The sequence below is a fragment of the Pelodiscus sinensis genome, chromosome 14 (genome assembly GCF_052426305.1).
Source record: "Pelodiscus sinensis isolate ZL-2025 chromosome 14, ASM5242630v1, whole genome shotgun sequence".
Classification (NCBI taxonomy): Eukaryota; Metazoa; Chordata; order Testudines; family Trionychidae; genus Pelodiscus; species Pelodiscus sinensis.
This window is the reverse complement of record NC_143065.1, coordinates 9,278,510-9,297,608: the sequence shown is the minus strand read 5'-3', so window position 1 is coordinate 9,297,608 and position 19,099 is coordinate 9,278,510. Positions and strand designations below refer to the sequence as shown.

Below are 19,099 nucleotides of genomic sequence, written 5' to 3'. Positions count from 1 at the left end.
GTTATTTGGGGATTAGAGATCTAGTATTTTCTTAAACTCAGAGGTGGCATTTATTACCCATCCTTCTGTCCATCAAAAAAACCCTGATATTTACCCAGCAACATTAATTTTTTCCACTGATTCTCTCAGGGTTCTTTTTTTAAAAAAAATAATAAACACCATAAGTTCCTGGGAAAAACTAAATAAAATAAAAACAAAACTAAGGGCCCTACCTACAGAATATCCTTCAATTACCTGGCCAGTCTATTCATAAATGTGAAATGGACTACCACCATTTCATTCACGGATGTGACTTTTGAAATGGTTTGGGATATCAAACTTGATTTAATTGCATTCCATTACTTTTTTATTCCTCCCTGATGCCACCTTTAACTCCAACTCTCCGTACCTGGTATTTACAACATTTAAATACCTGAAGAACATCACTGTACTCCCCTCTGGTCATCAGTTGGGTAAGTGAAAACTATTTACTCCTTTAAATTTTTCCTCAAAATGTAAATTCTTCCAAACAGGCATATCAACTATGTAATACATACATAGGAAGAGCAACTCTGTTAAGAAGTATCAGAGGGGTAGCCATGTTAGGCTGTATCTGAAAAACAACCAGGAATCCTGTGGCATCTTAAAGACCAACACATTTATTCGCACATAAGCTTTTGTGGGTAAAGACACACTTCGTCCAGTGCATTCTGTACTGCCACACTAGAGCTTGGGAACTGCTACCCTTCTACATATGGTGCTGCTTGTTACTGTTGTTCAATTTACCGTATTAGAGCTGAGGGCCATTTCACCGAGTTGCTGAATGCATTTATCCACTACTAGAGATTAACTGTGCTAAGAATGATACAGAGGGAAAAAAACGTACCTGAAGCAAACAACATTAAATATAAGAGCAATTTAAAAAGGAAAAGTACAGATTACAGCTGGCACTGCACCTCTGTTAGAACACTGCAAATCCTAGACAGATCCCCTTTATAAAGTTCAAATGCATATTTCCTGATGAAGGTAAAAAACCCTCCTAAAATTTACAAATTACTGGCAAGTTTACATCTCTGCTAGAGACCTCCAAATAGCAGGGTGATTCTGACCTACAAAAATGGAGTGTAGTTACATAACAGGAATACGCTTTTCACTGACCGGAAAACTACAGCATCATTACAGCATAGCACAATCTGAACAATGGATATATTACATTTCAAGAATAGCAAATAAAATACTGTTGCCAAAAAATGACAATTGGCAGATGTGTTACAATCCCAAAGGACAGTGTGACGGCACTTCCTTTCTATAGTATCAGTCTAATGTTTGCCAATACTAATATTAGAGACCTCACTCTCACAGTAATTCTGTAGCAACACAGTTGTGAACAAACATTTGTAATGTATTTAACTTTATTGTAATGTATTTAACTTTATTTCAAAGTAAACCCACACACTTGACAGACAGAATTAAGTTCCTGGTATGACCCATTATTGCTCCGAAGTTTTTAAAATCAAGTGGGTGTAGGATACACATTCAACAGCTCATATGGAGAAGTTTCATTTTAAATTAAAAATGAACAGTTAAACCCAAACTGGTGCAGGCAACCTGATTAGACCACGCCCTATTTTACTAAATTAATTAAAATGATCATCAAATGCACAGCACACAATCTTGTTTCACCTTAATAAGACAATTACTTCCATGAGGCCAGGGATGAGGAGGACCGATTTTACAGGCCCCAGGGGGACCCTCACCAGGCCACTGGAAGGGATGGGGCCTCAGGCAGAAGAGAAAGGTCTGGGGCTAGCCTCCCCCAGCCAGCCTATCAGTCTCTCTGGCTGTGCATCGTCCAGGGCTCCAGTGATGATGTAAAGGACCCAGGAACCTTGCAAACTGCCATGCCCTAGAGCAGCTGCTCCCATTACCCCCACATACTTCCATCCATCCACCACCACCATCCATCAGCAGGCTGGCCTTAAGGAAATGCTTTGTCTGTCCTTGGTGCAATGGCTTAAATCAGGTTTTGCTCTGGGTAGGAGAGATGAATATAAAAACTCCCTTCTCTATAGTGCAGAGCGCTTCTATATCCAAGCATTGAGTGTTCTGCCCCAACAATAATGGATATATAAAGAGTCTTTATATTGTGTGCCCCGTATAGTAAATGCAACCTAGCCTGCTAATCCTTCCTTTATAAATCTGTTTTGATAAAGCCTCCAGTGGTGTTTATTCTCTCTTTCGCTCATATATATCTATGTCCCCCACTACCATGCTAACAGGCATCGCACAATATTTAGTGTATTTATCCTCACATCACTCCAGGAGGTGCTACAATCCTCACTTTGCAGATGAGGAGCCAAAGCATAGAAAGAGTTATATCTAGTTTGCACCTCCAAAATACATGGGGGCAGCTGCACTGATATAGCTGTACCACTATAGTGTGTCTTCACCAGACACACTACGCTGACATGAAAGCATTCTCCAATTGGCGTAATTCCACCTCAGGCCAAAGCTATGTTGGCAGGACAGCTGATGTAAAGTAGTTTTCACAATGCACTAAGTCAACGTAACTTAAGTCTCCCGGGCGGTGGGGAGGCTGTGCCTTTTTCACATCCCTGAGTGACTTACATCAACTTAAGCAGCAATATAGACAAGCCAATAGTGACTGTCCTTGGACACAGTGGGAAGTATGACAAAGTGAATTAAACTCAGGTGTCCCAAAGACCAGGCTAGTGTTCTAAACACTGGATCAAGCTCTCGCTCGCTCACCTTTTAAAATGTGTATAAATATCCCCCAAAAATTAGAATAATTTTAGAAGACTAGTTTATATTTTTCAGTGTATAAATCAGCAGCACCTACACAGAATAGAAGAAACTTTATATAATAAATAGGCAACATTGCCCACATTTAAAGAAAGTTATGTAGAGGAAGTCAGACATTCAAAAACTAGATTTGCTATCTCAGAGGGCAATTTGCTCCAGTTCTTACAGCTCAGTAAGACAGATAGTAACTCTAAATGATTATGTGGACAAGAAACAATACTAGTTCTTAAGTTAACGGAATTAAATAGAGTGTGTTAGGATTTTGTAGTTTTAAGTCCTTGAAAAAACTGTTTGAAAGCAATGTAAGCAGTTTCAAATTCTACATTTTATCTTTGAGAAGATTAGTATCTAGCATACAAAAAAATTCATTCTAAACCATCCGTGGCCAGCACTCTTGCAGTGCTAATATAATAAATATATACAGCAGAAGCCATTAAAAAGTAAAACAATTGCGACTCATTACCATAAATAATAAAGATAGATCCAAGTCCAAGTGGTTCTCCACCAAAGGTACACAGAGGTCTTTGAGTACATCAACTCATTTACATGTTTTCCTGCTATACAAAAAGCACTAGCTAAGTCAGTATAAACTAAAATTTCATGCAAGACTGCTCTACATACAATACATTGAAACAAGTACAATATTTATATTCTGTGTGATCTCTATTATATTTACCTGGTAATGAGAAAGCAAGCAATTTTTCACGAATAGTGTGCATTGATACTTATGTATTTTAATGTCTGGTTTTGAAAGCAAATAATTTTTAAGTGAGTTGAACTTGGGGTATACAAGATCTCCATCTCTGGAGATATTTAAGAACAGGTTAAAGAGACATCCATCAGGGATGGTTTAGACGGTACCTGGACCTGCCATGAGGGCAGGGGACTGGACTCAATCTCTCGAGGTCCCTTCCAATTCTAGTGGTCTATGATTCTAAGAGAAAAATCAAACTCCTGAAAGGGGTACAGTAGTCTGGAAAGGCTGAGAGATGCTCAGATACTGTTTCATAATTGACGACACCTGTATATCTTGTTAGGTCCTGGATTTAGGTTTCACAACTGTAATTTTGATACAGTATATTAAAGTCATCAAATGTGCTGTTTAATAAATAGCACTTCCTAGTGAGAATTTAGAATACTTATTAAGATCCTTTATAAATAATGTATTATACAGTGACCTTGCTATCAGTTGTTTTCTTTTCAGGACATATTTGCATGAGTAACTGCCAAAAGCACCAATTTCTCATTCTGTGCAGCTACAAAACACAGTTCTTTCAAAACTCACGTTGTCACTGCGCACATCTTCAGTGCTATCAACATCAGCTCCCTATAGAAGCTGTCTGGCAGAACAGTGGCTTACCCTATCAAGCCTTTGACTTACAATGTTGAACATAGTAATCAGATACATGCACTGTCATTCTATTTGATCTCCGTGTAACTTGTGTGGGAGAAAATAAAAGCATAGCTCCTTTTTTTCCTGACAAGCCTCAGACAACGTATATATCAATGCAAGAAGCTTAATGGCAAATAGAGGTGAACTAAAATATGTAACAAGGAAAGAGGACCTTATATAACAGACATTAATGGAAAAAGAGAACCCAACTACAAAGTTAAAAGTGAAAGTTCTTCAGGTCACTTTGTTAGCCCTGTATCTTCCTACTGGGAGAAGCATGGAAGAAGAAATAAGGGCAGGCCTTCAGTCAGCCTTTCCACAATGGAACTATGATGGTTGCTCATGTTTTACAGTGGGAAAAGTATCAGCTTCTGGTAAATCTATTTTTAAAACTTTTTGTATTGTTGTTCACATGAAACACAATAAGACGACAGTTTCTCACAGTCAAATGTTATAAGGAGACTGGATTTTAAAAGCAGTGTAAAGGAATATTTTAGGGCTGTCAAAATGTAACTGTCTTATTCATGTTTATTACAATGCAAAAATGTCTTCAACTCCAGATTGATTTTATCATTTGCTACTATTCTGGGGAGACACCAAATATACTTAGGAACTTGCAAAGTAAACAGACTGACTATTTTAAAGCTGGGGTAACAAAAATATTGCGTAATATTTTGGCCTTGAGTCTGATACTGATTTGAAATACATTAATGTAGGGGATGAATACAACACAGACATTCTCAAAACTGAATAATGCGCCAACCCTAGTCTAGTTAATTGCATTACAGAAAAAGCCAGAGACTGCAACGGAAATCAGAACCCCGTTACACAAAGCAATGCAGAAAGACAGACCGTACCCCAAAATGTTTATAATCTCATTAGGCAAGATACAACAAAATAGGCCAAGAGATATAGCATTCAAGCAGAAGATTGCGAACCTTGGCTTGGACTACACTACAAACTTCTCTCTGCATAACCACATCACTCAAGAGTGTGGAAAATGCCTCCATTTTTCTGTGTAAAGAGACAGAGCACTACATCAGCTTGCTTGTTACATGTGGATCATCTTTCTTCACATACACAAAATCCTAGTCCCTTATCTTCTTTGCATGTAACCTGCTTCTTTTTTAAGAAAAAATAAATTTATCGTTAATTTACCCAGAATATGTTTTACCAACTTTACAACATGAAACAGCTCTTCTTATTTTGTACAACTAAGTCTACATATAGAACAGACTGTCTCAGTTCAAGCATAACAGCTCTTAAATTTTACTAACCAAATTTAATTAACTCTTTTCTATTACAAGTCAGTTAGATAAGTGCAATTCTATTGCATTGGCTTTTCCTATGTAAAGTATCACTAGACTTTCAATGAAGTTTTGATCTGCAAACTAAATTACAGGCAATACTACAAATCACAAAGCATTTGAAATACAACATTTTAAAGTCATTTTAAATTTAAAAAAGATTTTCAGGAAAAATCATTTTAATGTATTTTAAAGTTAGACTTACGAGCAACAATATAGGAGACAAAAAAGGTTGAGGCATCTCTGCTCAGATAAATTCTCTCAGCTGCAGTAGATAAAAAGTAAAATTGCACAAGTTTAAGATATAAACCTTGCGAGAACAAATCAAGTGCTAATTGGTAAGGGTTAAGCAGAAAATTCCCCAATGGGATGATTATTTCACAACCACTCAACTTAGATTCTTGCACCTGCCTATGAAACATCTAGTACTAGATACTGTTGCAGAAAAATATGGACTAAAATGGACCACTGGTCCGTATTATGGCAATTCCAATGTTCTCATGGTCTGGAAAATGTCCTTTTGCACTCTGGAAAAAAGAACACAATTTGGTGACTTTCCAGAACAGGGGGAAGCAAGACTCAGTCCATGGCAGATGCATCTGATTAGAAAGAAAATCTGTCTTGAGAAACAATGCCCGCCTTAGCATGATAACGCACTTTTCTGCTTTCCAGTAAGCCTGCTTGATTCACTGACAATACTAAAATCTAGTCTTTCTAAAATCCCCATCACTTACAGGATGAATAAAATAGGCAAAAAGGACGGGGGGATGTTATAGTAATTCCTGTTTTCCTGTGAGACCACCCCGTGGAGAATGCTTCACAGTGGATTCTCCAGGGACCAACAGACAAAGCAAGAGGTTTTTGATGAATAGCCTGGCGTTAAGAAGTCTCAGGGAGTCTTCCTAATCCAGAAACTGTGAGGGGAGAAATTCACTGATTTCACTGACTTTCCCCTTTCACAAGAGGTATTGGTTACTAGCGGAGACGCAGCATGTTGTATATTGACATACAACAGGAATGAATAAAAGGAAACAATTTAACATTGACTCACGCTCACAGTGTTTACAGAGAATGAAAAAGCTGCTCATAGCCCATTCCTCTGTAGAGTCTTTGTAGAATTTCTTTTTTGTAGAATTGTGACAGAAAATATCAATGTTCATTTTTAGGCTTTTTTATTTTTATCTAAATTGCCACAAGAGCACAAAATTATAGGGCACTACAAGGCAATTATTGTGACAATAGATGTTGAGATTCAAAAAGTTACAGCTTTATAAGGTTTAACACACAAATTGTCATTATCATGCCAAAACAGAGTAAATATCCTTAAACTCTTAATAAGTACAAGCAGCCTTTTTTCTTACTTTGCCTATCCATACATTTTGATTACCTATGTAAATATTTTTCATCAGTTTGTCTGTGTACAGTGAAATAAACATTCCGGATAGAAATCGAATCCTGCCATGCTTACTTCTACAGCAGACTGAGGAAAGTGCCCATGGCTCCTACAGCTGCGTAGAGCAGGACAACATCCCTGTGATGGTGCATGTGAAAAGTACTAGGATGAGTCAGCAAACTTTCAATCTTGAAGGGACGTAATAAAGAAAACAAGCTGGGAAACTGAGAAATAATTCCACATCCAAACAGTAAGGTTTCCTCTGCCCTGTGGACGGGGTGTGCTCCTGAGTCAGGAGTTGAGCAGATTTCCCCATTCGATATCTTGCTCAAAAAACTGGTAACAGTGCGAAGGCCATTTTCAGAGCAAAGCTTAGACGAAGTTCATCTCAAAGAAGTTAGGGGGGTTACAGCAGACTAATTAGGATACAATCAACAGGACTATGTAGCACTTTAAAGACGAACAAGATGGTTTATTAGGTGATGAGCTTTCGTGGGCCAGACTCACTTCCTCAGATACAATCGTTATCCTGCTGTGAAATCCTAGTGGTGACAAGGCACACCATCTTCACCACCAAGTAGCTAGGAAGAGTTACCATCGTATCGATGATTTCTCATATTTTACCTCAAAATAAAGCTACAGTTCCATGTTTCCACTAGGATTGCAGCAAGATAATGTGAGTTCATTATTCTGCAGGGGGAAAAAAAGGTTATTCTCCTTCAACACCTAAACCTAATGACAAAATATACACAGTTTTGCACCTGAACTCCTCTAGACCTTGCTTTGATGGTCACTATTTTCTTGTAAACACTCAATAGCACCAATACCATATGAAAGACAGCATCTTAACTAGGAAGAAAATAATGTATTTTCACTATGAACTGAAGTTGGAAAATGCACATAAAACAAACAAGAAACGAAGCAACAAAGAAATAGTTGGCTCTTTTTCACTACAGTACTTGAAAGCTTCCCAGTTGGAGTGTAGGTACAGCAGTCAAGTGGCAATTGATCACAAAAGGGCTATTTAGTCACTGTTCAAATAATGCCAACTCATACAATGAAGTCAAATACCAATAGGATTTGTTTGAAGTCAACCACCAATGTCAAATACAAACATACCAAATGAATACAAACATACCAAATGTGACAAAACTGCCATTCAATTAGGATATTTCTATAAATAACTGTCAGATCTGCAAGCAACTCACCACACACCAAATGTACATTTTAAACACCATTCTGACAAACTGAAAAGCTATTTATTTCATAGAAGTAGAATTCAGAACAATCACATCCTAAAAGGTGTTATGCTTTCAGAAAGCAGGAAGCCATACGCACTACTGGCTTTGTAAATATATTACGGACCTCACAAAGATTACTTGATGGCAAATACTGACATGCCTTTACAGTGTTCTAAAGGAATCTAATTTGGCCAAGGATCATATAATTTTATTTCCAAACTATCTCGGAGGGGGGAATCTCAGGGAGATGGTCGAGGTGTGCTGTTGCACAAAGTGCATTATAAAGGTGTCACAGGAGCCATAGGAAAACGCATAAAATCATAGTATTCTGCACTTCCACTCCAGCCATGCTGGCATCATTGGGAATGCACCGCTTGTGAAGAGATAGCTCAATTGTCACTGCTATTTGAGGGACTTTGCGGAGAGGTTGGAAAGGGTGATGTAAATAGAGCGAATGCATGTCCTGGTGGTCTAGTGTAGGACAAATCCAGCAACAGTCCCCAGTTGCGTCTCAGTCTGGTATTGCCTATGGCTGACGAAAATGCAAGGCTAAGCTCCAAAAAAGTTGTGATCAGCAAAGCCTCCATTCTGCTGTTTGGTGTAGGGAAGTGTGATTGTGGCTCAGGGCCTGAGTGTTTAGCAGTGAAGGATAAAAGGGAAAGATGGGAACAAAAGAAGAAATAGGGGAGAGAAATGCAGAAGATATGAAGCACACTTCACAGAAAAATGAATTGGTATAAAAGGCAAAAATAGCAACACTGTAAATTAGGAACCAAGGTCAGATCCTACACAGACAACAATATAACTTCACTGACTACAATCAGTTTACCCCACAAAGTCTAAGAATGAAAAAACAGAAGTATGCATCAATTAAATGTATCGGTGCTCATTTTTGTGATTGCTAGCTGGATCGGTGTCCAGAAGTAGTTTTGGAATGACCACACTATGGGCGAGAGATCTGAAAGCAGTTAGAAAAGTGCATTCACAGCCACAAGGCTGCCAAAACATGGAACACGCTAGCCAAAAGCTGGTGGGGGCAGGAGCTCAGAAAGCACACGATTCTGTGAAATTCACAATGCCGCACATGAAATGGTTTAAGAGCTCAGCAAGTCCAGTGAGGTGTGATTGAACAGAGCCCTACCTCCTCTACTTTTAACCCCAGCACATGGAAAAACTGTGGAATAAAGTCGCAAGAAAATGAATGGCAAACACTTCAGTTTCTACAACAATAACATCCTTAGACTGTTTACATACAAGACACTCTAAGAGCAAAGAGGGTCTGTCTGAGCATCTAGATCTTGAGAGCCTACCACAACCCCTGTAAACAAAGGTCCTTGAGATCACAGCAACATTAAAGGGCTTGTGCACTGCCTACATTTACAGAAATGCAAATTGCTTATTTACCAGCAGAAAAAAGGCGGTGTCTAAGGAACAGAAACCAGGGAGATTTGCAGAGAGAACATGAGCATGCTTGACCACTGTTAGCTTAGGGGCCTGGAACTGGCTGGAAAGTATTTCTTTACTATTTGAAAAATATGGTTACCAGGTGCTTGGGTGGGCTTTGTCCATCCTTGTGTATCAGGGCAGGGGCTTCCCGTGCATATAGGCCGACTCGGCCATTGCCTAGGGCGCCGCGTTAAACGGGACGCCCAATGATGACATCACACCCTTGAGGGCAGTGGAGGCAGGGTCACCGATCACGCATTCTGCCTGGGATACGGGGGCGCCAATCGCACATTCCGCCTGGGGTGCCAGCTGCCGGCAGCCCGCCTTGGGCCGCCCCTGTATCAGGGTTTCCCAACCTACGGGCTGGGACCCAAATATGGGTCGCCATTACATTTCAAAAGGGTCACCAAGGGTCTCCCCCCAGGTGGCTCTGCCCTCTCTCTTCCCCCTGTTTTTGAATTGCCCTGGGTCACCAAGTCTTCCTGAATTGTCAAAATGGGTCCCCATCTGGAAAAGGTTGGGAACCGCTGCTGTATATATTCAAAGTTGGCTAGGAGGGACACAGTTTGTAGCTGGGTTCTATTGTACGTCTTTTGATAGGTTTTATATTTTTACAAAGCAACAACACACACACACACTGGGGAGGCGGGCTCTGACATATATCCCACACACAAAATGTGATTAAACCAGAATTAAAATAGTTTAAAAACAGCCAACACTTAAAACCAGGAAATTATAAATGAACGTTAGATTTGAAAAAGACATCTGAAATATTAAATCGTGACAGTGTGTGGGCCAGAAACTCTGCTCCTGCGAGATTTAAGACCGCTGCATTAGAGGACTTCTTGTCCATGGTGTCTCAGCAATTACCTTTCCCCAAAAGTCTCTCTTTTTCCTCATCCTTTGGAAAGCCACGCTTGCAGGACTACTTAACCCTATGCTCCAGCACTGCATGCATGAACCACAAGGGAAGCTTTGCTCCTGCAACGAGTGACAGATAATATAAAGAATACATAGGATCTGACAAACGTTATGAAGTCCACCAGGCATATGGTGACGTTTACAGAGTCCAACAGGAACGGAGAATAATCAGTAACTCCAAAAATAGGCAGCCTAACTTCTCAGAACTAATCCTACATGTGACTTATGCAGAGCTGCTTTGTAATAATCTAAGAATATTGAGATGTAATGGTTTTATAAACACTGTGCAACCTGATCCGAGAGGAAGCTATTGAACATTGGGTTAGAAGACTTTCCTGTACAAATGAACTTAGTTTGCTTAATAAGGGTGTTATGGGGAAAATGAATAGCTATGGATAAACAAAATCTCCCCAACAAGCACTGGAGACCAATTACAGGGCAGAGGAATATTTCACTCCAATCTGAAGAGACATCTGTGTTTTCAGGATGGGAACTAACTGATTGAAGGGCAAAACAATTAAAAGTCTGGGGGCGGGGTGACAATTTTCAGGAGCTGTCCTGTGGAACAGCACAAAGATAGGGTCTGGCAGGAGGCAATCTGAAGATGAGCTTCCTCAGGACTGGTAAGCCATAGGGAGAGGCAGGCATGCATACATACAAACTGGTTTACTCTTTTTAGATCTGTTCTTTCTTCAAATGCCTTGGCTCTAGCTTGGCTTTAAGAAGTTTGTCTGGTCACTGCTGATTTTGCTCCCAGTGAGAACAGAACTTCTGATACTTGAAGATCAATCAACCTACTAAGTTACTCACAGTTGCCTGTTATGATTCTACCCAAAAGAAATGATAACCTGAGGCTAAGCAGGGTGTGTTCTCAGAGTCCACGAGGGAGCCAAAGGTACAATTAGCTTGGTAAATGTGACACTAAGAGCCCAGTTCAACAGACCTTCCATAATCAGCAGCAAATACTTTAGAATAAACAACAGTATTGGGAAAATTGGTTATTTATTTCCAAATCAATACTGCATCTGCGCAAAGACCCTCATATCATGGAGATGCCTTCTTTCAATCAGTTATTTTTGGGACCCGTTCTGTTCAATATCTTCATCAACAATTTAGATATCGGCATAGAGAGTGCGCTTATTAAGTTTGCAGATGATACCGAACTGGGAGGGGATGCAACTGCTTTGGAGGACAGGGTCCTAATTCAAAATGATCTGGACAAATTGGAGAAATGGTCTGAGGTAAAACAGGATGAAGTTTAATAAGGACAAATACAAAATGTTCCCCTTAGGAAAGAACAATCCGACTCGCACATACAGAATGGGAAGCGACTATCTAGGAAGGAGTACGACAGAAAGGGAACTAGGGGTCATAGTGAACCACAAGCTAAATATGAGTCCACAGTGTGACGCTGTTGCAAAAAAAGCAAACATTATTCTAGGATGCATTAATAGGTGTGTTGTGAGTAAGTTGGCCTCAGTTGGAGTACTGTGTCCAGTTCTGGGCATTACATTTCAAGAAAGATGTGGAGAAATTGGAGAAGGTCCAGAGAAGTGCAACAAGAATGATGAAAGGTCTAGAGAACATGACCGATGAAAGACTGAAAGCATTGGGCTTGTTTACCTTGGAAAAGAGAAGATTGAGAGGGGACATGATAGCAGTTTTCAGGTATCTAAATGGGTGTCACAAGGAGGAGGGAGAAAAATTGTTCTTCCTGGCCTCTGAGGATAGGACAAGAAGCAGTGGGCTTAAACTGCAGCAAGAGAGGTTTAGGTTGGACATGAGGAAAAAGTTCCTAACTGTCCGGGTGGTTAATTGCCTAGGGAGGTTGTGGAATCTCCATCTGTGGACATATTTAAGAGTAGGTTAGATAAATGTCTATCAGGGATGGTCTAGACAGTATTTGGTCCAGCCATGAGGGCAGGGACTGGACTCGATGACCTCTCAAGGTCCCTTCCAGTCCTAGTATTCTAGGATTCTATGTCCAGTTTGTTGGAAATTTAGTCCCATCTTCCCAGATGTAGACTGGCCCAAAGTGATGCATGAATTTGTCACCTCCAGACCAGATTACTGCAATACTAAGAATCTGAAGCTGAGTATGAAAATAAAGCAAAGGCGAATTTTTGCAAAATGGAGACGTCCCCCTACTCCATAATTTAGGCAGCCACACACACATAAAACACATACTCCAGCCTCTCAGACATCCGGTTCTCCTTAGCTATCAACTTATTGCCTTGATCCCAATCCTCAAAGATGTTACTAGAATAGGTCTCAGCCACACGGGTGAACACATTCCATGAAATGCCAAAACTGTTGCACTACTCAGGAAAGGGACAGATTACAAAACCCTGTCTGAAGCCCATGACAACCTTGACCAAGGATTCTCAGGTGAATGGATCCTATTACAGAACAAGTTTCCAAAGGAAAAAAATAAATCCAAAATATGACTGTCTTTAGGAAACACTACAAAACCTCCCTACGTTGGGAAAAAAAACAAAACACAGAACTCAATTCACAACAAAAATCACCCCAATTTTTTCCCCTCAAGGAAAAAACCCCTTACTCCAGCACAGTTTCCGGTCATCTGAAAAGGAAGAAGAGCCACATACAAAGCATGTACCAACTGGCTTCTAAGGCAAAATGATGCCTCGGCCAGGCGTCACCAAAATCAAATGGATCATCAGCTAGTGAAGTGGCCATTCTTTGGAAGGAAATTATGAATGAGAAATGTACACTTTATCAAAGACAACTGGAGATACCTGCCCCCACAGACGTCGTCTCCTCAACCTCAGCAGGAGATTATTTTCTAAGAACTCTAAGTAATAAGAGCTGACTCCACAGATTACAGCTCTCCCTCCATCTCTACCCACAGCATCAAACAAACATGAAGAATAGGGAATCAAACTGGGGATTGGTTGGATTTCTTTCAGCCAGGACCCAACTGCTATAAACATGTGGTAAGAGAAACCTTTCCTCTGAATGCATTTAGATTGTTAAGTTAGATACTGATCATGCTTAACTTTTATTTCTTTGTAACCAATCCTAATGTCTATGCCTCTTTACTCATAATCACCCCAAACCTGTCTTTCCATAGTTAATTCACTTGTTTTAATGTTTTATCTAAACCAACATATGTTTAGTTTGAAGAACTTGACAAACTTCATTTAGGATAAGAAGATTTGTGCGTACCCTTTTCTGTTAATGAAATGACAGCATTTACAGCTTGTTTTTTCCTGGAAGCTATTAGGCAACACAAGATAGACATTTCTGGGGGAAGCCTGGGAGTGAGAATTTGCTGGTGTTGCCCACAATGTAATTCATGGGTAACTGGCTACAGCACCTCATGCAATATAGCTGGAGTGGTTTACATGCTGGAGGCTATAGGTGAGCCAAGCAGGAATGATTCCTTTCACAACAAAGCAGCAGAAAAGGCACCCAAGGCTAGAGAATCGAGGGGACGCAGCTGTCCACTTGTCCAGGCTGTACAGTGGGTAATGTCTCAGGAAGTTACTTCAGCAGGATTAAAATCTAAGTGTAGACACGTTCATAGTTAGATCAACATAAGCTGCCTTGCGTCACCCTAACTGCATCAGTCCTTAGGGACAAATCTCCAACTCTGGGCGTGTATACAGCTGAAGTACAATGGACACCTGCAGGCCCTTGAAGAGCTACCTGCCCAGCTCACCTCATTTCTTTTCTTCACAAAAATTTTCATCTGCCAACAGACCACACATGCACATTTTCGTGTATACATTAATTTTTCTGACTGATGGGGAAGGAGGAGCAAGGCTTCTAACCTAAAGCCTGTCCAAGTCTTTTTATAAAAAAACCCAATAAAGTTAACTGTAAACATTTACAGTAGTTTGAAGCAACAATACCAATGCACTGAGTGTAGTAAACTCAATTTTTAAATCTTCTAGTAATTAAGGCTGTTAATTGAAAGGAATTTTGGGGGGGGGGGGATCACCAAGGATTTTAGAAAATAAAATTCACTATTTTATAGCTCTGCTATAGCATGCGAAAGTGAAAAAGTATGTTATTAATTACTTCACAAAGTAACTGTTAACTGAATTTTTTCAACAACGTTAAATTTATATGGTCTTGAAGAAGGTCCACACCTAAATATTGTTATTGTTAATGCTGTAGTCTTGCTTGCTATCTTTTAGCAGATACCCCCCAGCCGATAATATACAATCAGAACTATTTGTTTTAGAACACATCAAAAATGGCTGTGTCGTCACTGCCCCTTTAATCTTACCTCCAGCACTGGCCCAGCTCCAAGAATAATCTGTTCGACTCCACTGACAAATCCCTTCTGGCTGAGAGCAGTGAGGTGATGAATCAGAAAGTTTGTGCTCTGCGTTTTCCCTGACCCGCTTTCTCCTGATATCACAATGCACTGGTTCTTCCTGCGCTGGAGCATAGCATGATAGGCCACATCAGCCACAGCATAAATATGGGGCTCCAGCTTCCCAAGTTGATGATTATCATACATTTTGACATACTTCGGATTGTAGATGGGGAGAAATTTGAAGGGATTAATAACGATCAGAATGCTGCCTACATAGGTATAAATTTTTTCCTGCTTAAAGCGGTTTCTGAGATTTTCCAAGAGCGTTTTCTCATTTAAATCCGGTAAACTGCACAAATCGTCATAGTCCTTCTGCTGCGGCTGAGGGAGGAATCCACGTTCCATCATCCTGCGACGCTCTTCGGTCACCTGGAGCCAGGACTGGAGACTGCCATAATGAATCGACCCATCTAGATTCTTCTCCCTCAGAAGGAAGCGATAGTCTTCCCCACTCAGGCGGTTCTCGAGGGCCATGCGGGGCCACAGCATCATGCGCTGGACGGGGCAGTCTGTCGGATTGAGAATCCATTCCTCCCCACCAAACTCCTTCACCTCTGCTAGCACGTAACATTTTGTTTTGTCTAGTTGCAGTTTATTTATGAGAGAGTCTATTGCCTCAGCAGCTGTTGAAGTTTTTCTGGCAGTAATGGGGCAATAAATGGTCCCTTCAGCAATGCTTCCAGGGTATACGTGTAGTGTAAACTCACTGTCCTCAAAGCGTCGTCTTCCTCCAACATCATTTACATTCATATTGGACCCTTCCCATCAGTACCTGCAGTGCATCTTTAGAATGGTCCAGTGTGCCGGCATGACATCAACACTACAAAATCAAGACAAAAATGTTTTAGATTTAGGGATTTCTTTTAGTAACAAGTATTTTAAATATACTTATGCACTTTGTATGAAAAGGTAAAGCAATCTAACAGCTACATACCATCCTCAGCCATACTATTCAGATTTTTACAAAAGTAACTGAGTCTTCCAAAGGTGCCATTTGGAAAGAAAGCAGTTTAAATATCATGATCCTTTCAAGAAAACTGCAGCTAGAACACCTTTACTGTGCTAATGGTGGTAATTTCAGGCTCCATTCTAATCTGATCATCTCAAGGATAGATCACTTCAGATTTTGCAGGAACTACCAAGACTCTAGGGCATCAGGGATTTGAAATTAGATCTCTAGATTTAAATGCATTTTATTATGGCCACAGTCAGTGAAGAAAGGTGTGTTTTGTGATTGGTATAGCTACTTTTGGTCCCAAGCGATGGTGGCACAAAATCAATTCTACAAAACAGTATAGTTTTACAAATTAACTCACTTTTGAGAGTTTGTACTTTTGGTGCTTTCATTCTTTGGATAGTTAAAGTAAACAAAGAGACTATCTTCTTTTTTTTTAATGGTTCACAAGTATCTGGGCATCCGTTTACTCACACGTAAAAGGCATTTAAAAATATCTGCCTTGTGAGGATATTATGACCCTTAATATCTGTTAAGTGTGATTTTGGGCTACTGTCAGTATAACAGAATTATTATTATTTTTAAAATTAAACAGCTTCAAATTGCTGCAATAAAGAGATATTCTAAACAGAAAAGAAATTGCTTTCGTCATCAATCCAGATGATGAAACATACATTTTCTCCAACACACATTTCACAAGATAGCATTCAAATCAAAATAAGAGTATGTCCGATATTGTTAAGGGATTCTGGAAACTGGCAGGTTGCTCATAAGACTATTTAAAATAATTTAGTTCCTTGTTTTTCATGAGGTCTAATTTCACTCATAACAATATTGACATTTTTACAACTGAGACTCACTTCAGTGCCAAAGCAAAATGAAAGCTAGCTTACTATTTCTCACGTGATGTAAATACACTACCACTTTGGCAAACAGTGACTTGCCATAAGATGCTCACAAATACAGAATTTGGTTAAAAAAAAATCCATGTTAGTTTTTCTATAATACCTAGCAGCAATCTAGGCATTTCACAAACAGAAAAAACTGTCCAGGGTTTGCTGATGCAGCAGAACTTCCATTCTGATGCACCTTCTACTCCCAGATGAGGTGGCCAGCGACAGAGCGGGTGCAGGAGACCACCTCAGGCTTCTGTGCTCCATCTTAAACTCCCATGGGCAATTCTCAGTTGGCCAGTTACAGCCATAATCAAAATCTTAACCTACGTCCCCCTCCACATCTTAAAAAAAAAAAAAAAAGACAGAAACAAGTAAACGGAGTACAAATCTGGATCATGAAGCAATTACTTTATAAAAGACCCAGCTCTGAGTTCTCCTTTCCCTCTAAATGCTTCAAATAGTGCAGAGAGTTATCAACGTTCATGAAGCTAACTCAACCCTTTTACTGCCCACTGGATATACAGCCAAATTACTCTCACACAGCACAGAAACAGACACTCATTTCTTATTGTGACATTCCAGACAGAAAATGGGGGAGCTTGCAAGTTGACAGCACTTGCGTGGGTGTATGTTAGCGATTTTACCTTTCCTTCTCCAATTTATTTACAGTATTAACAGATCTTACCTCTAAGTACCGTGTGCTGTAGCGAGTCGGTCTGAGTCTATGGAAGTATGCGCATTACACACACTGGCTGATTTCAAAGAACAGAAAATATTGCCAAAGATAAAAATAATTCCTGAGATTGTGGCATACTTCCTGACACACAATCAAGTCATCCACTCAGTCCTACATTTCCTTTCAGTACCACCCAAGATAATCTCAATTCTCTATGGTCTGGGCCACAATCAGCCCAGGAACATGGGGAGATTCTGTAAGAGGCACCGTACACAAGTCACAACCCAGGAGCTGGTGGTGGGATGGCAGCTTCAAGCAAGCATTGTGCTCTCCCAATTCTGAATGGCTCTGCAGCTCCTGGTGAAACAGACCACTTCAAGGACCTGCCAAACTATGGCTTCGGCTAAACTTCTAAAATGAAAGCGCCGCCACAGCGATGCTTTCAAGTATAAGCGTAGACTTAGCATATGGCAGCCTGACCCTCACTGTCCGTGAGTTGCAGCTTTGCTTAGAACTTCCTTAGTGCTGTGAGCTGCAGCCTGCCCCGGCATACCACTGTGACATTCTACACTGTGGAGGAGTCCCATATTCCTCACCTGTATAGAACTGACACTGCATATAAAACATGCCATGTAAGGTATCAGGGAAAGGTTATGATTAGCTGAAAGTCACTGATCTCTCTAAACAGGCCTATCTCTAGTGCATATGAAGTTATGAGATTGTGTTGTATAGCTGTCACTAAAACATACTGTGAGCCACACATTAACCCCCCTTTCCCGCCCCCTTCTCCGGGACAACACCAAGTAAAGTAACCGCAGGGGCAGGTTAAACAACCTTCAACAGCCATCGTCCAGCAAGGGAGCAATAATTCAATGGCTCGCCTGCAGGAGGCCATACCAGAGTAACTGCTCAACTTCGCATGACTCAGCAGTACCTCTGCCTCTTTTTATCACTGTGTGATATAAGAAAATCACCTCCCTCACAATGGTGATAAAGCATTGAATTTATTCAAGTGTATAAAAGGCTTTTCGGATCCTCTGATGGAAGGTATTACAGAAATGCAAAGTATTATTTTATGCTGTATCTACTTATTCAACTCTCGTCAAATATCTCCGTGAGTGTACATTCCTAGATACAGGCTTGAAGAACACAGTATATCAATTTGTTCCCATGCAACATACTTGGCATGGATTCTAACAAACTGTGAAAGCTGCACACACTGCTTCAGAATACACATCATGTACTGGGAAAAGCTGCATCTGACGAAGCGGGTCTTTGCCCACGAAAGCTTATGCTCCAACACTTCAGTTGGTCTATAAGGTGCCACAGGACTCCTCGCCGCTTTTGCAGATTCAGACTAACACGGCTACCCCTCTGATACTGGAAAAGCACATACAGCTAGATTTTTGGATTAGCCATACCTTTAAAAAAATAAAAACAAATATACTAGCCAGTAGGAACTTTGAACCCAGTTTGTTTTCAAACCCTCCATTGGCAGGAATATCTGCCATTAGGGGAAATAAAGTATGTTCTTACATTACCTGGCACAAGGTAAGTAAATCAAGCTACAATCCTAGTGATGACAAGGCAGTTTGTTGTTTCCACGCAAGTTAGCAGGTCACGTTACGACTGGGGAAACCTAGGGTTTAACTTGATCTGCTAACCTGTTTCTGGCTAATTAACACGAGGTCTTGAAGCTTGACAGGCTCCCCATAAAC

The 19,099-nt window shown here is 40.3% G+C and overlaps 1 protein-coding gene across 10 annotated transcripts in view; it reads right to left on the bottom strand.

The window, feature by feature from the left end:
* The window catches only part of MYO9A (myosin IXA), a 309,520-nt gene that overhangs the window by 214,140 nt on the left and 76,281 nt on the right, over nucleotides 1-19,099 (bottom strand). For 9 of the 10 annotated variants that reach the window (XM_075897519.2, XM_075897517.2, XM_089781943.1 and 6 more), the window contains one exon: nucleotides 14,762-15,674. In XM_075897519.2, coding sequence (XP_075753634.2) covers nucleotides 14,762-15,604 — 843 coding nt within the window. In that variant the 5' untranslated portion in view covers nucleotides 15,605-15,674. Of the gene's footprint in view, nucleotides 1-14,761; nucleotides 15,675-17,390; nucleotides 17,455-19,099 lie in introns of those variants that run through there. The other variant, XM_075897521.2, reaches the window with a different exon arrangement.